The sequence below is a fragment of the Orcinus orca genome, chromosome 18, assembly GCF_937001465.1.
Source record: "Orcinus orca chromosome 18, mOrcOrc1.1, whole genome shotgun sequence".
Taxonomy (NCBI): domain Eukaryota; kingdom Metazoa; phylum Chordata; class Mammalia; order Artiodactyla; family Delphinidae; genus Orcinus; species Orcinus orca.
The window spans coordinates 11,556,625-11,576,396 of NC_064576.1; the positions used below are offsets into that span (position 1 = coordinate 11,556,625).

General features: G+C 40.7%; 1 protein-coding gene across 28 annotated transcripts in view; it reads left to right on the plus strand.

The window, feature by feature from the left end:
* Nucleotides 1-19,772, plus strand: part of DOCK9 (dedicator of cytokinesis 9) — a 352,709-nt gene that overhangs the window by 319,738 nt on the left and 13,199 nt on the right. For 14 of the 28 annotated variants that reach the window (XR_007473128.1, XR_007473129.1, XM_049701162.1 and 11 more), the window contains 7 exons: nt 245-322; nt 1,549-1,655; nt 13,298-13,420; nt 13,910-14,023; nt 14,694-14,729; nt 15,567-15,713; nt 19,268-19,478. Coding sequence is in view for 26 of the 28 variants with exons in the window: in XM_049701162.1 (XP_049557119.1) it covers nt 245-322; nt 1,549-1,655; nt 13,298-13,420; nt 13,910-14,023; nt 14,694-14,729; nt 15,567-15,713; nt 19,268-19,478 (816 nt within the window). In the remaining 2 variants the exon portion in view is untranslated. Of the gene's footprint in view, nt 1-244; nt 323-1,548; nt 1,656-2,633; nt 2,851-13,297; nt 13,421-13,909; nt 14,024-14,693; nt 14,730-15,566; nt 15,714-19,267; nt 19,479-19,772 lie in introns of those variants that run through there. The other 14 variants (XM_033435161.2, XM_049701156.1, XM_033435176.2 and 11 more) reach the window with 5 other exon arrangements.

Consider the following 19,772-nt stretch of genomic DNA (forward strand, 5'->3'; position numbering starts at 1 on the left):
AGCACGGCTGCACCAGATCTGGCTAATTCCTTCACAATGTGAGGAAACCACAGATGGCCAGGTCAGGGAATTTCTATCTTTCTGGTACAGCTGGCTCTTTGGAATGGAATTTAAGGGCATCTAGGCTTGTCATACATCAGAGCTGGAAGGAGAAAGAAACCAGGGAGGGGCTCCATATTCTCTTACTGCCAGCACGATTTCCTGTTGAGACCTTCTGTCGGGTAATACATCTCCTCACGTTTAGAAGCAGACCTAGCCCTCCAGCTGGAGCCGTCCTTCCTCCCCTCCAGCCACAGCACCTGCCAGAGGAGGCGCCGGGGAGGTGAGCTGAGGGTGGGCCGGCCGCCCCGTCCCTGTGACACTCAGACGTATGGGGTTTCTCTTTCAACTCTGCTGGGATGGACTTGGCTCTCCTTCCCTCCCTTCTTTTCCTGGCCACTCTGGTTTGATGGCAGGCAAGGAGAAGAAAGCACTTTGGCCACCATTGTCGTTCCACCAGAGCTGAGTTGTATTTTTAAATCTACTCTGTAGCCAAAAACATGGATGGTTGGATTTTATAATTTTGCTTTTTGTACACTCATGTATCCTCAAGCTCCCAGGTTAGTGCTTTGCATAGGGGAATCTTTGTCTCCATGAAACAAAAGCAAGGCAAAAGCTGGACCTTGGCAGAGATGCTAGACAACCCATGAAGGGGCTGGAAACCTAGACCACGTGCAGCAGAAACATCTCTGACTTTAGGGTCCACTCTTCCGAGACTTGATTTCAAACTACTCTGCGTTCCTTTTTGTCCTGAAACATGGGAGGTCTCAGTTCAGGTTTTGACTTTTGTTTTACTGTAAGCAGTAATCTCAGTAGAGCAGGAAGACATTTCAACTCCTTCTTCACTTGATCGTTTTTGCCCAGCTGACATTGTCCAAGTGACATGAAACTTTCCCCATGGGAGGAAAGGCCTCTTCTTACCCCTCAGGCTGCTGACGTGGAACCAGCCAAGGCAGCCCCTCAGCTCACGGCTGCGGCCATCGAGTCACATCTTGGTAGACTGCTTCCTGCAGGAGAAGGGCGAGTTCTAATCTGAGTTCTGGGTTACCCCAGCCAGAGTAGGTGAGATGACAGCTGGAAGTAAACAGAGTTGTTTTTGAGTCTGTATTTCTCTGATTGGCTTTGGCTTCTTTATTTTTCTTGGTATCTGAGCATGGGTCATTTTACCAAATCAAACTATTGTTGTTATTACCTTGCTATTAATTTGATTCAATACCTATTTCAGTTTATTTAAGGATTACATACATTTTAATAAAGGTGGGTGAAAAATAAAAAGGGATGAGAAAAATAAAAAAAATTGAGGGCAGTGAGGGTTAAATATTGAGGAAGCGAATGAAGGAAAGCACACAGTGGCGCCCAGGCTCCCCATGGGAATGCTGGCCTGAGACGCAAGAGATTTCAAGATCGGTCCTCGTTCAACCCAGAAACAAACAGGGCAGGAAGAACCCTCGCGGTTCATCCACTTTCAGGTTGATAGCTCCAACTGTCTCCCCTGCTCTCTAATTCTAGGCATGTTTAGACAAGGATGCACAGCTTTCAGGGTGATTACCCCGAACATAGATGAGGAGGCCTCCATGATGGAAGACGTTGGCATGCAGGACGTCCACTTCAACGAGGTGAGCGCCGCAGCCCGCGAGGGCTCCGGTAACCCCAGTGTCTTGGGTGCTGCCGTTCACCCGCCCCTGCACCAAACTGGGATTTTCTGTCTGCAGCTGCTGTGTACACACTTCACTCTAAGATAATTCTCCAGAACACTGAACCTGAACAGTGAAAGCTTCTGCCATTCCCATTCCCAGGAACTCCCCCTTTCCTCTGGAGAGAGTGTGAGGAACTAGTTAATAGTGAAGTGAGGCTGAGAGCTTGAACACTTGGGGTAAAAGGCCCAGTATTGTGAATCATAAGGTTTCTCATTCTTCACAACAGTTAATTTCTCTGGTTCCTGGGTTTTATTTCTGACTTTTAGATCAGTATCTCCAACACAAGATATCTCCCCGATGTCCCCAAACATGCAAGGCCATGAGAGGCCAGACTGGGCTCAGGGGCAGAGCAGCCCCTGTCCAGGCCCCCAGTTCTCTGCCCCCACTTGAGTGCTGTCAGCTAGGGCCTGTGCACCATGAGTAGATAAGACCACCCTTGCCCACCCCCCATAGAGACCAGAAAGTTTGACTTTAGATCATTGTAGCAATTTTTGCAAGTTTCTTGCCAAAACAGGATCACCCTGCAGCCACTTAAAATCTGAAACTAGAGAGTTCCTGAAATACAGCTAGGAATTTGAACAAATGCCAATTTTCTGTGTGCGTGTTTCTTCACGTGGAGAGAAAGAACAGAGAAAGGAGTAAACGTCTTCTGCCTCTGTTATACTTGTGTTTATGATGTGGAAGTCCTGCAATTAATATCAGGACTTTTGATCATGTTCATGCTGGTAAGCGGGGCCCGTGAGCAAACATCCTCAGTGACACTGACCAACCATGAATCAGCAATTCTCAAAGTGTGGTCCTGGGGTCCCCGAGACCCTTTCGGGAAGTCTATGAGGTCCTTACTTTTCCAATTGAATATCTCTGTGAGGCTGGATTTTCTTTGTCTACATCACCCAGAACAACATATTGAAGAGATTGAATGCAGAAGCAGAGACAGGAATCCAGGCTTCTCCTACGAAGTCAGACATCAGAGTTGCAAAAAATGTAAAACAATGCCACTCTTCTCCTTAATTTTTTCTTTGAAAATGTTGTTTTTTCATTAAAAGTGTTATTTTCATTAACATGTCATAGGTTTATTATCTTAGTTTAAAGTAATAAATCTTTTTACTTTTTTTTCAGTTTTAATTCCTAATATTGTAAATATTGAGAGATAACACCCATGTATACAAAAGTTCTCAGCTATTTTTAAAGAATTCTCAATAATGTTTATGCTATATAAAGGGACCTTAAGCCTCAAAAGTTTAAGAACCACTGCCAAAAATTATCTAGTCTCAAATGACCCTCTAAATTAAAAATTAACTGTGAGAAAGAAGGATAATATATAGAGTGACTTCACATTTAAAAATTAAAATAATTTTAACCAAAATACATGAAATTCTCTAAGTATTCTGAAGGGGAAAAAAAAAAACAGTTGGTTATTACATGGTCTTAACAGTTCAGCTGTTTCTCCACCTTGAAATGCCTGGCCCAATGGTAATTTTTTATTTTTTACTCTGACGTGTGTGCCTGTCCCTTAGGCAACGAGGCCCGCACGCTCTTGGCTTTGAACTCCTCGCTTCAAGGAGGGCTTGCACTAGGTTCTTCCCTGAAAAGAGGCTTGAACGCATTGTTTCCTTGGAGAAACCACCCTTGTCCCCCGCTGACCAGTCAGTCCTCCGGAGCGCAGCACTTTGTTTAGATTCGATAAGGAAAACAGCAATGCCAAGAACAACTAAAGATTCGAAAGTAAACAGTTGTGGGTAACCTGTCATCTGGAATGATAACGTGAAGTTCAGGTTTGCTCATCGGATTAAGTAATAGGCTGGAATAGTCTCTGCAGCCTAGGGAATGAGCCCTGTGAAGTCAAGGGCAGGCTTGATTGGGGAAATTTGTGGATGGCACCCGCTCTGAGTAATAACTGAACGTGTGGCAGGGATAACTTTATCAGTTATTTTCAGAATATGGACTTTCCACTCTGTCCTTGAAGCGTAAAGTTGGTAAATCTTTAACAAGGTCCATAGTGCACGACGATCTATCCTGATTAGGATGTGTCACAGGGGGTTGTAAAGCCCCAAGCAAGCCCTGCACATTAAGAGTGAAACTAGCCAGCAGTGAAAAAAAGAACGTGTTCCAAAAGTCACGAAAGCAGAAACTGCCACGTAGTTTCAAGAAAAAGGGAAAGTCGAATATCTCTGCCAGAGGAGGAGTTTTGGGGAAAGCTGATGGGAATAGGTGTAGAACAATAGTTTAATAAAAATCATTGCCCTTTTAATGTGCATTATTAGATATATTTAAATGTCTAAGATGCTCTCCTAACATGATTTTAGAGGCGCTACCTAAAAATGCACAATTCTCCTAGGAGGAGACCTCAGATGAGTTTTTATTGGTAGCGGTCCATCTTCCTTGACTCTGATCTAAAGAGCGAACTCCCCCGCAGCTGCTTTTGATTAAAGAGAAACATCCCATTCCTGTTTACATTTTGTTTCACAAATTGGAGCCTGTGCAGATTGAAGAATTCTGAGTTTCCTATGGTGTCAAAATTCCATGCAGCCCATGTTGTTTTGAGATCCCTCCCTCATTATCCCATACAGGCAGGGTCCTAGAAGGAAATAGGTAGCACTCTCAGAAATTGAAGCAAGTCTAACAAAGGGACTATTTTGAAAAGTTTGGTCAGGGTTTAGGGAAACCAACAAGGAATATTGCAGAACCCTGGAGGTTAGCAACAGCTGGGTTGCCACTGTCAACCTGTGGGCTAAGGGAGCGGGGAGAGAGAAACTACACAGAGGGGCCACCTGCCCCGGCTCAGTCCTGGCATGGGGGCAGGGAGGGAGGCACCCCCTCCCCACACTCTCCTTCTGTCCACCAGTCTCCTGCTGGCCTTCCACTGGCTGAGCCCAGCAGGCAGGCCAGCAGTCCTGGTGCGTCGGCCTGCATGGCACAGAGCGAGGGAGGAACGGGGCCAAAAGGGACTGTAGTGGGGAACTGGAAAATACAGTCCGTCCTCATTATTTGCCCAGTTGCTAAAATTTCTTTGTTACCCCGGAATCAGCATGAGGCGCTTTTACAGTCATTTGGGGACATGGCACAAAGCAGCAAAAAATTTGAGGCCACACGTTCCCATCTGAGGCTGAACAGGCAACACTCTGCCTCCTTGTTTCAGCTCGTGCTGTAAACAGGGGTCCTTCTCTGGCCCCCTAGCATGGTGCTGAAGTGCTGTCCAGTGTTCCTGAGCTCAGGAAGGTGATGTGCCTTACAGAGAAAATACTTGTCAGATAAGCTCTGTTCAGGCAGGAGTTACAGTGCTTTGGGTCGTGGGTTCAGTATTAATGAATCAACAATATGTACTAAATGAGGTGTCTTTAAACAGAAACACACATAAAACAAGGTTATGTACTAATCAATTGCCAAAAATTTTGTAACCAGAGGCTCTCTGGAGCCTAATCCTGTATTTCCCCAAGAAGGGCGTGTTCCGTGTTCACAAATTTAGTGTCGGTGGTGACCATAGAACATAACCACAGCAAATAATTAGGATCGACTGTATTTGGCACCCTCAAGTGTTGTTTCACAGACCAGCAACGGTGAGGTTCACCTGGCAGGTCACTGACTTGTCTTAGCCAAACTGCATCTACTCAGAAATAACAAACATAAAATGTTTATACCTACAGAACATCCCAAGAGAGAGTTAGCAACAAAACACATTCTGTGGTTCCTCTGTTTACATCTCATCCAAGCCTGGCAATTTTCTGTAACCCTGTAGAGTGGTCTAAGCATGTACTTTTCCTTGACCGAGAGTGCTCTTAGAACCGCCAAAGTTATATAGCATATCTTCACTTTTATAATGCTTCTCGAAAACAATAGCAGTAGGGAACGTGGCCCATGGAACTTGTCTGACTGCTCGACCTTGTCTCATACCAGGACATATTGCCCTGCTTCATGTTGCAAATATTTCCTAAGCTTCCTTATGCTGGAGAGATAAGGGTGAGCATGATGTGATGTGATCATGATGTGATCTGCCCCAACACACAACACTGCTTCTGATGCTTTCTTGCCATTGAGGAGAAACACCTAAACCACGGTCCCTTAGAATCTGAATTGAAAGTTGTCTCAGTTCTTTGTGGCTTAGAAATTTCTACATTTACATGTGTTGATTCACTCCATAAACTAGCTGTGTGCCATGTGCCAGCTCAGTGATATATGAGGGAGTGCCTGTCTTAGAAAGTTTGACCTAGTGTGCTAGTCCTCAAGCTTTAGTGTGCTTAAAAATTACGTAGATTCCTATTACAAATATAGATTCCCATTCTAACCCACCCCCACCCATCTCCAGATTTAGTTGGGTGACTGTAGCGCCTGGGAATCTGTATTTTAACAAGCATGCCAGGTGATTATTCCGATACAAAGGATCTTCGACTGTATCTTGAGAAACGATAATATAGTGGAAATGTGAATGATGCCATGATGTATGCCATTGCCCGAGCCAGGTCACATGCTTACGGTTATTCCCAAATGGTAGATAAAAGAGATAGCTAGCTTCATAAGAAAGGTTAAATTAAATTAGTCAGTCCTAAGATGGGGCAAATATTATTTAAGTGAAAAAACTTTAAATACCCTGCAAATACACAGGCTCATAATGCATTTTCAAGCACACACATGCGCCCATGCACAGCATTAGTGAGCTATTTCCACAGACAGGTGCTCGGTGACGTCAACTGCATGGCTGTGGCACACCTAAAAATCACTGGCTAATTACATCTTAAACAGCTTCCTGAATGGCTTACGAGCTTCGTGTACCGAGATCTTTTTAAGTCTAGTCTAATATCATAAAATGTGTACTTTCCAGGTGCATAAAGCTCATTGAGGTTTTTTTTTTTCCCCCAACCAGTGATTACTTATAGTTCTTTGTGTGTATTGACAATTTAGAAAAAAAATAACTTGGCATTTAGATTTTAAACAAGGGGGAAAACTATCAGACTTTCTGTATGATCGCCTTTCAAGGTCACCACTCTGACCGCTGTCAGTGTAAGTTCTGGTTTTCAAACGATTGCTGAGAATTCAAAGTAAATTCATACGTGGAATTTCTGTTGAGAATATTATTCATATATGCCCCGATGTTTAGTTACTATGAGGTCTTAGTTTTTTTGTTTTTTTATAAATTTATTTATTTATTTTTTGGCTGTGCTGGGTCTTCGTTTCTGTGTGAGGGCTTTCTCTAGTTGCAGCAAGCGGGGGCCACCCTTCATCGCGGTGTGCAGGCCTCTCACTATCGCAGCCTCTCTTGTTGCGGAGCACAGGCTCCAGACGCGCAGGCTCAGTAGTTGTGGCTCACGGGCCTAGTTGCTCTGCGGCATGTGGGATCCTCCCAGACCAGGGCTCGAACCCGTGTCCCCTGCATTGGCAGGCAGATTCTCAACCACTGCGCCACCAGGGAAGCCCTGATGTCTTAGTTTTTATGACTGTTTATAATTTTGTGTTGACATATGGTCTCTCAAACTTAGCTGTCTGTGATTGCTGGTTATTTCTATTCAAAGAATTGTTACTTGATGCACCAGCTGTAAACATCTAGGTATAGAGTTGACATTAGCTTGAATAATTTACCTTACCAAATTAAGCTTTGATGCTCAGTAATCCATACTCTACCTTTATGAGAGAAGGACTTAACCTTTTTTTAAAAATAAAAGCCATTTTTAGTTTGTTATTGGGTAAAATCTCTAACTACTCTGCTTTTTATAGTATACATTACCATTTTCTACAATAAAAAGTGATATTCAGACTGATACACTATAGATCCTGAATGCCTCCTGAATCAAAAGAAAAGATAAAATAATGTCCAGTAGCATATATAGGTTGATGATGTATTATTTCCTAATTCTTAATTACCATCAAATTGTGATACTTATTTCATAGTTATTTACTAAGCTCTATTCACTCTATGAAACATTACTGTTTTCCAGCCATTCTGGGAAGTGTCCCTGGTTGAAGTCTACTTTTTTGTACCAAATATAGCAGATTTTTCCACAGTGAACTGAATTGTCCATAGTATTGATATGCCACAAGAATTCAGATTTCATCGTTATTAAACTTACCTTGTGTTTCTGGTTTGACAAATGAGTAAAAGTAGTATTCAAATCTTAGTCTCACAATTAGGAGCATTTGGCCCAGGAGATTACTCATAAACTCTATTTGATATATATTTAAGCGACTAAATCTAGAACCATTCGAAATATACCTGGAAGGCTGCTATACGCAGACGCCTTATGAGGTATAGACAGAACATCATTTTAAAATCAAGTAACATCTTCCTTATATAATACTTCCTTGTTGTGATAGTGGATGTATGTCTGTGTGCATTTTCATTTCTCATAAAATTATGTTTCAATTATTAATTTATTTTTAGAAAACTTTTGAATGTGGCTATTTAATCTGTGTATTTAATCTTTCCACCTCCCCGACCTCATCTCTCTGCCCTGTTTGACTCAGATTTTGTACTCTGGCCCTCAAACTACTTATAAATTTCTCACACACCATGCTGCCATCTCTCCCATGTCTCTGCCCAGGCTGTTCCCTCTCTCTGGAATGTCTCCCCCCGCTTCCTTGCTATTCCCACCTTTCACCTTCACCTCACTAACGCCTGATGATGTGTAAGACTCAGCCAGTCATCGCTTTCTGCAACCTTCCATGGCCCCCCATCCCCCATCACTGGGTAGGTGCTGCTCCTCTCTGCGTCCCTGATTCCCTGTGCGTTTATCAGCACACTCACCACCATCTTTTGTAATCTCTTTATGGATCTGCATAGAGATCTGAGCTCTATGAGCAGGAAGTGCTCTCTTCACGTGATTCTTGGCCTCCCCTGGACTCAGAGACACACAGACTGTTGTTAAGTCAGTAAATGCCTACTGCTCTCAGTTCAGAGTGTCTACCTTCTGACTTGCAGTTTGGCACATATTTGAAATCACTGTGGTTTTCTCTGTCCTCAGTATCTTAGGATGCACGTCAAATCTCTTCCAGTCGGTGGTCGTGAGTCTCTAGTCCATCAGTTCTAGCTGCTTCAAAGGACAACCTCTCTGTGTCTTTGAGGGCCTCCTCCTCAAAGCCAGTTTCGTGTATACCACATAACCTGATAAACTATCCCAAACCCACCCCCAGCCCACGTTTAGTAAAAATCTACAGAGCCATTTTTATAAATTACAGAAACTTAAATTTTACTTATATAGGTTTGTTTTATAAACCCAGTGTCGAGTACAGTGCCTTGTATGTAGTAGCTTCTTGGTAAAATGTGTGAATGAATGAATGAATGAAAGAATCAAGTTAATGATGTGGTTTAGTGACTGTGCCTGGTTATAACATTTATAACTCTTTGAGAAGAATGTTCAATTTTATATGAGATTATATTGAAGTTACTCTAGAGTCTTATTGTGCTGTAACTGCTAAGCATGGAGTTAAGAACCTTTAGGTTTCTCTGATCCCATCCACAATAAATAGGGTGTCATCATTGTGTATTTACTTCTACAGTGTGAACCATACTATAGTTTGAACAAAACCCAGTAGTGAGAAAAGAAGGGGCCAAATGAGTAGTCTGTAAGTTAAACCTAAGAATAGCTTTAAGATGGGTAAATTTCCATGCCTTGACTATTTTGTTATCAGAAGAATTCCTTGGTTGTACAGCATTCTCATCCCTGATGGGAAATTGGGTCTTCTCAGAATTCATTCACCTCTGCTGTAGTCCCACAGCATCACTGAGAATGAAGATGCTCAATAAATACCCAGTGCAGTGTCTGTGATCTAAGATATGTAAGAATTGCAAGGCTTTGATAAAGGACTTGTTTCCCTACAGCGAAGGACAGCTAATAGTAATATTGTTATATTACTAACAAAAATGCAGATCGATTCATTCATCCAAGAAATTCTTGCCTACCAAATATGTATGTGGCACTGTGGGATATTACATTATCCAGTAGAAGTAAGATCTCATTTTTCAAAAATTAATACAAAGTAGAAAGTGATGATTGAAAAAGAGAAATTTGTTTAACTGGCCTATTAATTACATATAGCATTTAGTTTTCAGAGCGTTTTAATGGATAAAATTTTATTTGATCATCACAACTACCAAATTAGATTAGACCTTTATTACCTTCCCAGTTTTACAAATATGCTAAAGTAAGTACGTTGACACTGACACTATACAAGTTTTATTTTTATGCTTTTCTTTTATGTAGCTTTTTATAATCAGAGAAGCATGAGAAAAATCATAAAATCTTGTCATATTTAACCTGGATAGATTCTCCATTGGAAAAGATTTGAGACAAAACTAAGAGAAAACGGAGAGAGGTTTTGCAACTTCACAATACAAATGCACAGAGAAAAGATATGGTGTTAGGACCTTTACTGACTTTTTTCTTTGTCTGTAGCTGTTAGGATAATTACTACATATTCTGGCTTCAGTGTTTGCACTTAATGAGACCTACCATAAAAGTATGAGATAACTGATATACCTCTTTATAAGCATTGGTACAGAGTTTAGTCACACAGATGACAGTTTTATGATTTGTATGTTGTAAATATGACATAGGCATTAAATGTCTTGCTTTAAAGATGGTTTGTTTAAGTCAGTTAGGTAGTATTTTCTGGTAAATTGATTCACAACTGCTTTTAAAATGTTTATTTTCTTTGGACCTATAAACCGTAGACATTAGGACTATAATGAAACATTAGGCTGGTAATGAAAAACACAGGTCGTGCCCTTCATTTACAGAACTATGGAGGATACAAACATATTAAAAGGCAACTATAAAAGCCTTAAAAACTATATTAGCAAATTTAATCTAGCAGTATATAAATAAGAGGAATATATTGTGACTAAATGGTGTTTACCCTGACAATGCACCGTTAGTCCAGCCCCGTAAAAACCAATTAATATAATTCACCATATTAACAGAATAAATAAGGGAAGTCTTATGACCATCTTAATAGATGCAGAAAAATCATTTGAAAAAATTCAACATCCATTCATGAGTTAAAAAAAAAAAATCCTAGGAGTAGAAAGGAACTTCTTCAAGAAAAAAGATTATCTACAAAAAACCTACAGCTAACATCATACTTTATGGTGAAAGACTAAGATGCTTTCCCCCTAATATTGGGAACAAGACAAGAATACCTGCTTTACCACTCCTATTCGACATTGTGCTGCAGGTTCTAGCCAGTGCAGTAAGGTAAGAAAAAGAAATAAAACTGCGTATATTGACATAAGATGCAGTTGTCTTTTGTGACAGAAGTAACCTGAAAGAATTTACAAGAGAAGTTACTAAAACTGAGTTTAGCAAGATCATAGGACATAAGATCAGTGTACAGAAATCAATCAACCTTCACGTTTAGAGATTCTTATACCATAGTTTCACCATATTGTTAACAATTATTTTGTATAATTCCTACAAACAGGTATGCTGGATGACTTTAAATCTTACTCAAATAAAGGCCTTTACTCCAAAAAAAAAATCATCAAAATTAAAAAACAGTACTGTTTATAAAAGCATCAAAAATGTTGAAAAATTAGGTGTAAATCTGTAGAGATTTGTATGCTAAAAACTACCAAACACTGCTGAAAGAAATCAGAGAAGTCCTAAATAAGTGGTGTGAAAGACTCAGTATTTTTAAGATGTCACTTCTCCCTAAATTGATTTATAGATTCAAAGCAATCCTAATCGAACTCCCATCTGGAGTTCTGGTAGAAATTGATAAACAGATTCTAAAATTTATATGGAAAAGCAAAGGAACTAGACTAGCCAAAACAATTTTGAAAAAGTTGGAAGAGCCGTGCTATCTGATTTCAAGATAAAGCAGTGGTTCTCAGCTAGGGATGATTTTGCCCCCTCTCTCCCAGGGAACATTTGGCTGTGTCTGGAAAGGTTTTTTAATGTCACAATTTGGGAAAAGGGGGAAGGGTGGTGCTACTGCTACTGGCATCTAGTGGGTAAAGGCTAAGAATGCTGCTAAACATCCTATAATGCATAGGACAGCCCCCCAGAAAAAAGAGTTATCTGGCCCAAAATATTGTTCATGTCACTGTGGAGAAACCCTTCAATAAAGCTACAGTAGTGATCAAGACGGTGTGATATTGGCACAAAGACAGACACATCTATCAATGGAACAAAGTAGAGAAGCCAGAAATAGACCCACACAGGTATGGTCAGTTGATTTTTGACAAAATTCAAAGGCACTTCAATGGTGAAAGGGCCGTCTTTCATCAAGTGGTGTTGGAACAACTGAACATTCATATGGGAAAAATAAGTTGACCTGTACTTTACACTGTATTCTAGGATCAAAGGATCCTAGACTTAAATATGAAATATAAAACTATAAAACTTCTGGAAGAAAACATAGGAGATAATCTTTGTGAACTTGATAAAGATCTCTTAGATGTAATGTATAAAGCACAATCCAGAAAATAAAAACTTGATAAATGGAGCTTCACCAAAATTTAAAACATCTGCCCTTCACAAGACACTGTTAAGAAAATCCAGAGACAGGCTACAGATTGGGAGAAAATTATAAATCACTTTTATGCAAAATATATAAAGAACTCTCAAAACCCAATAATAAGAAAATAACCCAATAGAAGAAGAGTGAGGAAAAGATTTGAATAGGTACTTCACCCAAGCTATATAGATGACAAATAAGCACATGAAGTTTACTCAACCTCATTAATGAAACCCTACTCCAATGGGCTTAAATAAAGGTCGAATAAATTGACTTCCATTAGTAAATTCCACAGAGGATTGACAAATCAATCTGATTGTTTAACAAAGTGGTAAAAGATACAGTTACTTTGGAAGGGAGGAGGAGCTCTCCACTCTGTTAATAGGGCAGACAGGCCCCTGGCTGGCCATGGGATGTCCAGTCTGCTGAGAGCATCTGTCCCAGCATTCCCAGCAAGGGTCCTAAAATTCACCCTGATTGGCCAGTTTAGGTCACATGATGAAGCAGTGATTGGCCAGAAAATAGATTTATGCTGGTTAGTTTAAACCTGAGGCACCTGTCCCAGCCCTTGAGTCATAGTGTTAGCTTCTTCCAAAGTTCAAGGGCGTTAATGGAGGCAGGGTGACTGCGCAAACTTAAGTAGATAGAAATTTTGAAAGGAAAAGGGAAAGAATGTTGGTGAGGCAGACGTAGTGCCTACCACACTCCATTACTGAATTGCTCTAAGATGTTTAAATTTGTTTGAAGTCATGCTTAGTGACTTTCCATGTCTCAGCATTGTCATTTTCCTCAGAAAGGAAGAAAATCTACATTATATTTAGAAAAAGAAAACTAAGAACAAAAATTGAGAGCCTGTGTGAAACCATCAATTTCAATTTTTTTCCATGCATTTAACTATTACACAGTTACACAATGTGACCCTTCGTTTCTGTTTCTAAACATGTTTGGAAAATAGCTCATTAAAAAAAAGAAACATGGAAGTTAGTGTTTAAAAATACTACATATTTTGAAATTTTCTTCCTGGCCATCTTAACCGTTTATGTATTCTGCAAGGAACACAATGCCAATTTCCCTGTAACACTCTTTCCTGGCCGGGGGCCTTCTTCTTTGATCAGGATGTGCTCATGGAGCTCCTGGAACAGTGTGCAGACGGACTCTGGAAGGCCGAACGCTATGAGCTGATCGCCGACATTTATAAGCTCATCATCCCCATCTACGAGAAGCGGAGGGATTTTGAGGTATCTGAGTGGTTTGTTTTCTCCCGTTTGAGAGGACAGTGGAGTGACACACATCCCCAGACATTCTTATATGCAGAAAGCGCAAGCAGGCCATTTGAGCAATGACCTCTGACCCGCCACGTGACACTGGCAGTCGCCACCCTCAGAGCCATCAGGTGTCACACCTCTACCCAGACCTCAAATCTCAAACGACAAGGGGTGGGAATTCTGGCACTCCACCTCTTAGCTAAGGAATGGAGTAGGAAAAGCGAAGACTGCAAACGTCATCAGAGGACTGAATGGGCTTACTGCACTGGGATGGCCCTTTGGGTAGAAAACAAAACAGTTGGATAATGATCACTACCAGTTGTGCTGTCAAAATTCATTCTTGATTTTTTTTTGAAACTCAAGTCCAACGAATTTTCACCTATGTAGTATCATTTCATTGTTATTTTAAAATAATTCTACTAGTTGCAAGTGGGAAGAAATGGGGTTTGTTCTGCTTTCCAGAGGCTGGCCCATCTGTATGACACACTGCACCGAGCCTACAGCAAGGTGACCGAGGTCATGCACTCAGGCCGAAGGCTTCTGGGGACGTACTTCCGAGTAGCCTTCTTCGGACAGGTGAGCCTCCTCTCTGTTCTCTAGGCCGTCCCAAGTCCTTTTTTTCTCGTTTAAACTCTATATACAAAGTGGTATTTTGTAAATTTTCTGTTTTCTAGAAATGCTAATTTGATGAATTTGTCATGTTTAGTATGGTTCTTATCTTCCTCAGTAGTAAACTTTCTGCCTTTTTTTCTTTCTTCCTGTCTTTTTATTACTTTCTTAAGGCAGCGGTAAGTTCTCCTTCCATAAGATATTCTTAGCGGCATCTTTGGTACCTCAGTGTGGTTTGCAAGTTTCCTTTTCAAGTCTGTATGTATATCTGTCCAGTCATTACAAACTCCAAAACAAAATTAACATTTTATTCCATTTACAGAAATAAATCACCTGTTCCCTTACACGTCTATACTGCATGTTTTAAACCAAAATTAAGACTTTGTGGTTTCCTTTGTCCCTGTGCTTCTCTCTCTTTTATAATACAATATCTCTGCAAGTAGATTTACCATTGTAATATTTCAAAAACCCTTTAGAAAAGGGGTCATTTAAATTTAACTGAAAGTTTAACCTCCAAGTCTCTAACATGATTAAATAGTATAAATTACAATCCATTTATTCAGGGTGTGTGGTTTTCTATGAGCATTATATAACCTTCAATTTATCCTGTTATTTATTGTCTTTTATAACTTTATAGCAATACCAGTTTACAGACAGTGAAACAGATGTGGAGGTAATTACAGTAAATACATAAAAAGCAAGTAATGTAGTGAAATCACTGCATCTAAACTCCTAGTTTGATGTGGGTGTTTTTTGTTTCATGTTAGCCTGCATTTTTTCTTTTATATACTGTGTTTTTTGCACCATTTTCTCTCTTTCATTTTAGATGAGAAAATTTTTTTTTAATTTATTTCAAATATTAACCCAATCTGGGCTTTTTAGTTTTCAACCTTTTTCACTTCCCATGCAATACTTAGCCTTCTTGTATCGAGACATGATTGGTGCTAAAACAGATGATGACTGGTGATAATGAAAATATTTCCTGATCTTATGCTACAGCCCTTTAATATTTGTCTCATCAGGAAGACAAAACGTAATTTACACCAACTTCACATAACTTTTGCCAGACCAGAATGCTTCCTTTTATGCCGTAAAATCCCAAGTAAACGGCAGAGATCAGGAGAAGCGTTTCTGAGGCCTGCAGATAGCAGGCTGCTGAGTCATGTCTTAGTGAGTCTTAGTGAGTTCTGCTCCTTGGGAATGTGAAACAGGCTTGAATCCCATGATTAGACTTCACCGAGGGAACACAGTCTTGAATCCCCAATCTTTCATTTCCCTCAACACTTAACGACAGCATTCTTGGATGAGTTTGCAATTTTGTGTTTCGCCTTTACCTTGCACCCAGACCTCACATTATTATCATTTTCCTTCCTATTCGGAAAGCCTGATTTTGTTTTTAGAATCATTCCCTTTTTTGTTGTTGTTAACTCCTGTAACAAAAGAATCCTTCCTGGGTGGTAAGCCTTGGGCTTATATTTGGGGATAGCTCTAATTGTGCTTTATGTCACAGGGATTCTTTGAAGATGAAGATGGAAAGGAGTATATCTACAAGGAACCCAAACTCACGCCTCTGTCAGAAATTTCTCAGAGACTCCTTAAACTTTACTCAGATAAATTTGGTTCTGAAAACGTCAAAATGATACAAGATTCTGGCAAGGTATGACTATGCTTGGAAACATATTATAGCAATATAATATTGTTTTTTTATGTATGATTGATCATATATTATATATTTATAAATGTGGTAGAAAAAAGAAGACCCAGGAAAAAGTCAGGAATGGTTGGCCTTGAGTGGCAGGTGTATTTTTTTTCTTAATACCTTTCTGTGCGTCCCAGGTGTCTTTCATTAAGCAAACCTTTATTTCATAATTTTAAAGATATTATTTTACAAAATAATTAACATCTGAAAGGATGTACTGTTTTTAGTCCCGCTATTTAGAAACTCTGTAGGAGTAGGGTCCTAGGTTCTGTTTGCCTTTGTAGTTTTTCCTTGCACTTAGCACAGTGCCTGGCATGTTACTTGACACTCTGACTGTCTGATACATGGACAGATGGATGGGCAGACAGAGAGACCAAGGAATGAACTAATTAGCCAGCACATTTGTAGGAATGAGATCTACTTTCTACTTAGAGAGGCTATCCTCTGCTGTATCGCTCTCATGAAAACCCTTTCTGAACGTACACGTTTTTCCTATATGTTTATGTGTTCCACTGTCTTCAGGGCATCTCCCGAGAGATGGGATCCCTTTGTTTCCGGAAACTCAGGCCAAGATAGAACTTCTGTTCTTTGCATTAAAAATGCTTCTCCTGGGCTTCCCTGGTGGCGCAGCGGTTGAGAGTCCGCCTGCCGATGCAGGGAACATGGGTTCATGCCCCGGTCTGGGAAGACCCCACATGCTGCGGAGTGGCTGGGCCCGTGAGCCATGGCCGCTGAGCCTGCGCGTCCGGAGCCTGTGCTCCGCAACGGGAGAGGCCACGACAGTGAGAGGCCTGCATACTGCAAAAAAAAAAAAAAAAAAAAAATGCTTCTCCTGCTCAGTTTCCAGCAGCAATAAGTTCTACCTTTTTCTCAGTTCATCCTTTTGGAGGATCCTTCGTTCATTTTTGGGGGGCCTGAGCCCTGCTTTGGAGTCCCCAGTGTCTGGAATCTGTTTCCTTGGGGCCCTTCATTTTCTCCAGAGAAGACTCTTCCAGTCTCCTGCCCAGGTGGTAGGGAGGGGACAAGGGAGGGGGAATAATTCTGAATTCTGGAGGCAGGGGATGAGCAAGGGCGAAGGTCCCACGTCCGGCTTGCAGCCTTTCACCTGCCCTCCCTGCATCCTGCTCTGTTCCTTGCCCCTGCTTTCTGCTGAGACTGGTGAACCCACTTAGACTCTTTCCAGACCGGTTTCTCCAAGGAACGGTCTCTACTCTTGTGGGGCTGGAACTAGGGAAGGGAACCCAGGGTTCTGCCACCTCACATAGACTTTGGGCCACTTGCCACCCCACACATCTCCTGGTCACCGAAACCCTGGTCCTGGTCCTCTACAGATGCCAGTCTGTTCAGGCTCCATAACAGATACCATAGACTGGGTGGCTTATAAACAACAGAAGTTTATTTCTCACAGTTTTGGAGGCTGGGAAGTCCAAGGTCAAAGCACCGGCAGATTCGGTGTCAGGTGAGGTTCTTCTAACTGCTTCACAGACTGCTGTCTTACTGTCGGGTCCTCACATGGAGGAAGGGGTGAAGGAGCTCTGTGGGGTCCCTTTTATAAGGGCACTAATCCCATTCATGAAGGCTCTACCCTCCTGACCTAATCACCTCCTGCCTCCTAATACCATCACATTGAAGGTTAATATTTCTGCATGAGAATTTGGGGGGAATGCAGACATTAAGTCTATCACAACAGGCTTTTTTGGGGTGATCTGACTCCCCTGTTTTTGCCCCTCTCCATGGGAACTTGGGTTAGAACTTTCTCTCCCAAGTCAGGAAGTACATCTCCATGCACCTGCCTTCCAGATATTCATTAAATTCATCCACTGCTGTTCTGTCCTCTCTTCTTGGTCCTTGCTGGTTAATTCTATACTGTCATTTTAATAGAGTTGTGCAAAGGAAAAGGGACAAATGTACATTGTTGGTCCATTTTTAGCTAGAAACCTCAACACAACCTTATTAAGACCTACTTCCTTTCTAGACCAAATCACTCAGGTCCAACTTGCCTTTTTCTCTGAAACCAAAACCTTTGTCTGGGTCAGGTTGTGGCTTTAACCTTAACAGCCTTCTGTCAAGGTTCTCACGCATTGGTTCTTCTTGCCCTTTTGATATGTGGTCCTTGCAGCAGCTGAAAGACGTCCTAGACCTTCTTCTCTTCCTCAAACACCAGTCCTTTATTCCTTCTGCTGATGCACACATACAAGTTTGAAAGTGAAAACTAGGGAAACACCACTGAAATATAGGCAAGAATGGTCATTTCCTCTGCTTTTAAATTGTTTCTGCTAAAGAAAGTTAAGTCTAAGAGGTTTGAATACAATTATAGTGATTGGCCAGATGGCCTTTTCTAAAAGAAAAGTAACTCATGACTAGGTATTTTCTGAACTTGTAGTTTAAGGCACTTGCACATCTGTTTTTCATGTTTCTTCACACACGTCTCTGTTAAGAGAACAGTGGTGCATGCTAATTTGGGACCAGTAAACCCATCTTGATCTCAGTTGTTTGCCCTCATTCCAGGATCGTCTCCAAATTCTCTGTATGGTCATTTCTTTCATGTCCCCTTTTATTGCTGTAGAAGCTTAAAAACAATACGTGCAAAGTAGATTTATCTCCCTAATAAATTAACTTTTTTTTTGGTATGGAAAGTGCCTATGTTTAATTTTCTAGCATGTCACAGAAGTTAGAGCACCACGAGGTCTAGCCGTGTCGTTTTAAAAGCATTCATGTGCTGAGTCTGTTAGGAACTAAATTTATAATCTGAGCAGTCTTAGATTAGTCTGTACCTGTATTAAATTAATTCATCTACATCTGTTTATATCTAATCTATCTACAGATTAACTATGATTTGGGGGCCTAGGCTTTAAACATTATTAGTAAAATAAACATTTTTGTCTCTAAGCCAAATATGTAAAAATACGGCTTAGAAAATAATCAGGAATCCAGATGGGGAGTCATTCCACACACAAACTAGCATGATGTCTTCAAAAAAGTCAATGTCATGGGAAAAAAAATAGTCTAGATTAAACAAGACTAAGGAGACAAAACTAAATGTAAAATGCAATCATTGATTAGATTCTGGTTCAAACACAAATAGCTATAAATAATATTCTGGGACATTTGAGAAATTCATCTCAACTTGGTATATTTGGCACTATTAGGAAATTAGTGTTAATTTTGTTACATATGATGATGTATTGTGGTTATGGAGAATATCCTCATGTTTAGGAGATGCTGGCTCAAGTGTCATGATGTGAACCACTTACTTTGAAATGTTTCAGCTAAAAAAAAGTCTACATATACGTGTGTGTGTGAATAGACACATATAAACAAATACAGCAAAGTATTAGCAGTTGTTCTCAGTGGTGGGTATGTGGGTGTTCATTGTACTATTTTTTTTCAAACTTTTCTGAAATTTCCCAAAACTTTTACTAATATGAAGTGGAAAAACACAGCTTCGGCATGCTTGGGAGGAGTCCTTTCAATAGCCATAGCGATATTCCATTTCCTTTATGCATTTAAAGGTCAACCCGAAGGATCTGGATTCCAAGTATGCGTATATCCAGGTGACTCACGTGATCCCATTCTTTGATGAGAAGGAATTGCAAGAAAGAAAAACGGAGTTTGAAAGATCTCACAACATTCGCCGCTTCATGTTTGAGATGCCCTTCACCCAGACTGGGAAAAGGCAGGGAGGCGTCGAAGAGCAGTGCAAACGGCGCACCATACTGACAGGTACAGTCTTCCTGGCCCCTTTCTTTAAGAATCACACCCAGACATCAGCCCAGATGTCAAGATAAAGAGCCCTCCAGAAGGGACCCAGAAGCATCTAGAATTGGAAGGGCACTTCGAGCTTAGTTAACTTTCCTTACATATCCATTTCAGCTTAATGTGTATCTAATGCTTGCTTTCGAATACTCATGACATTTTTCTATTTACCTGTTTGTATTTTATTCTTCCACCAGACCATAAGTTCATACCCAATGTCAGGTAGCTTACCCTTTTTAGAATCTGGTGAAGACAGCTCAG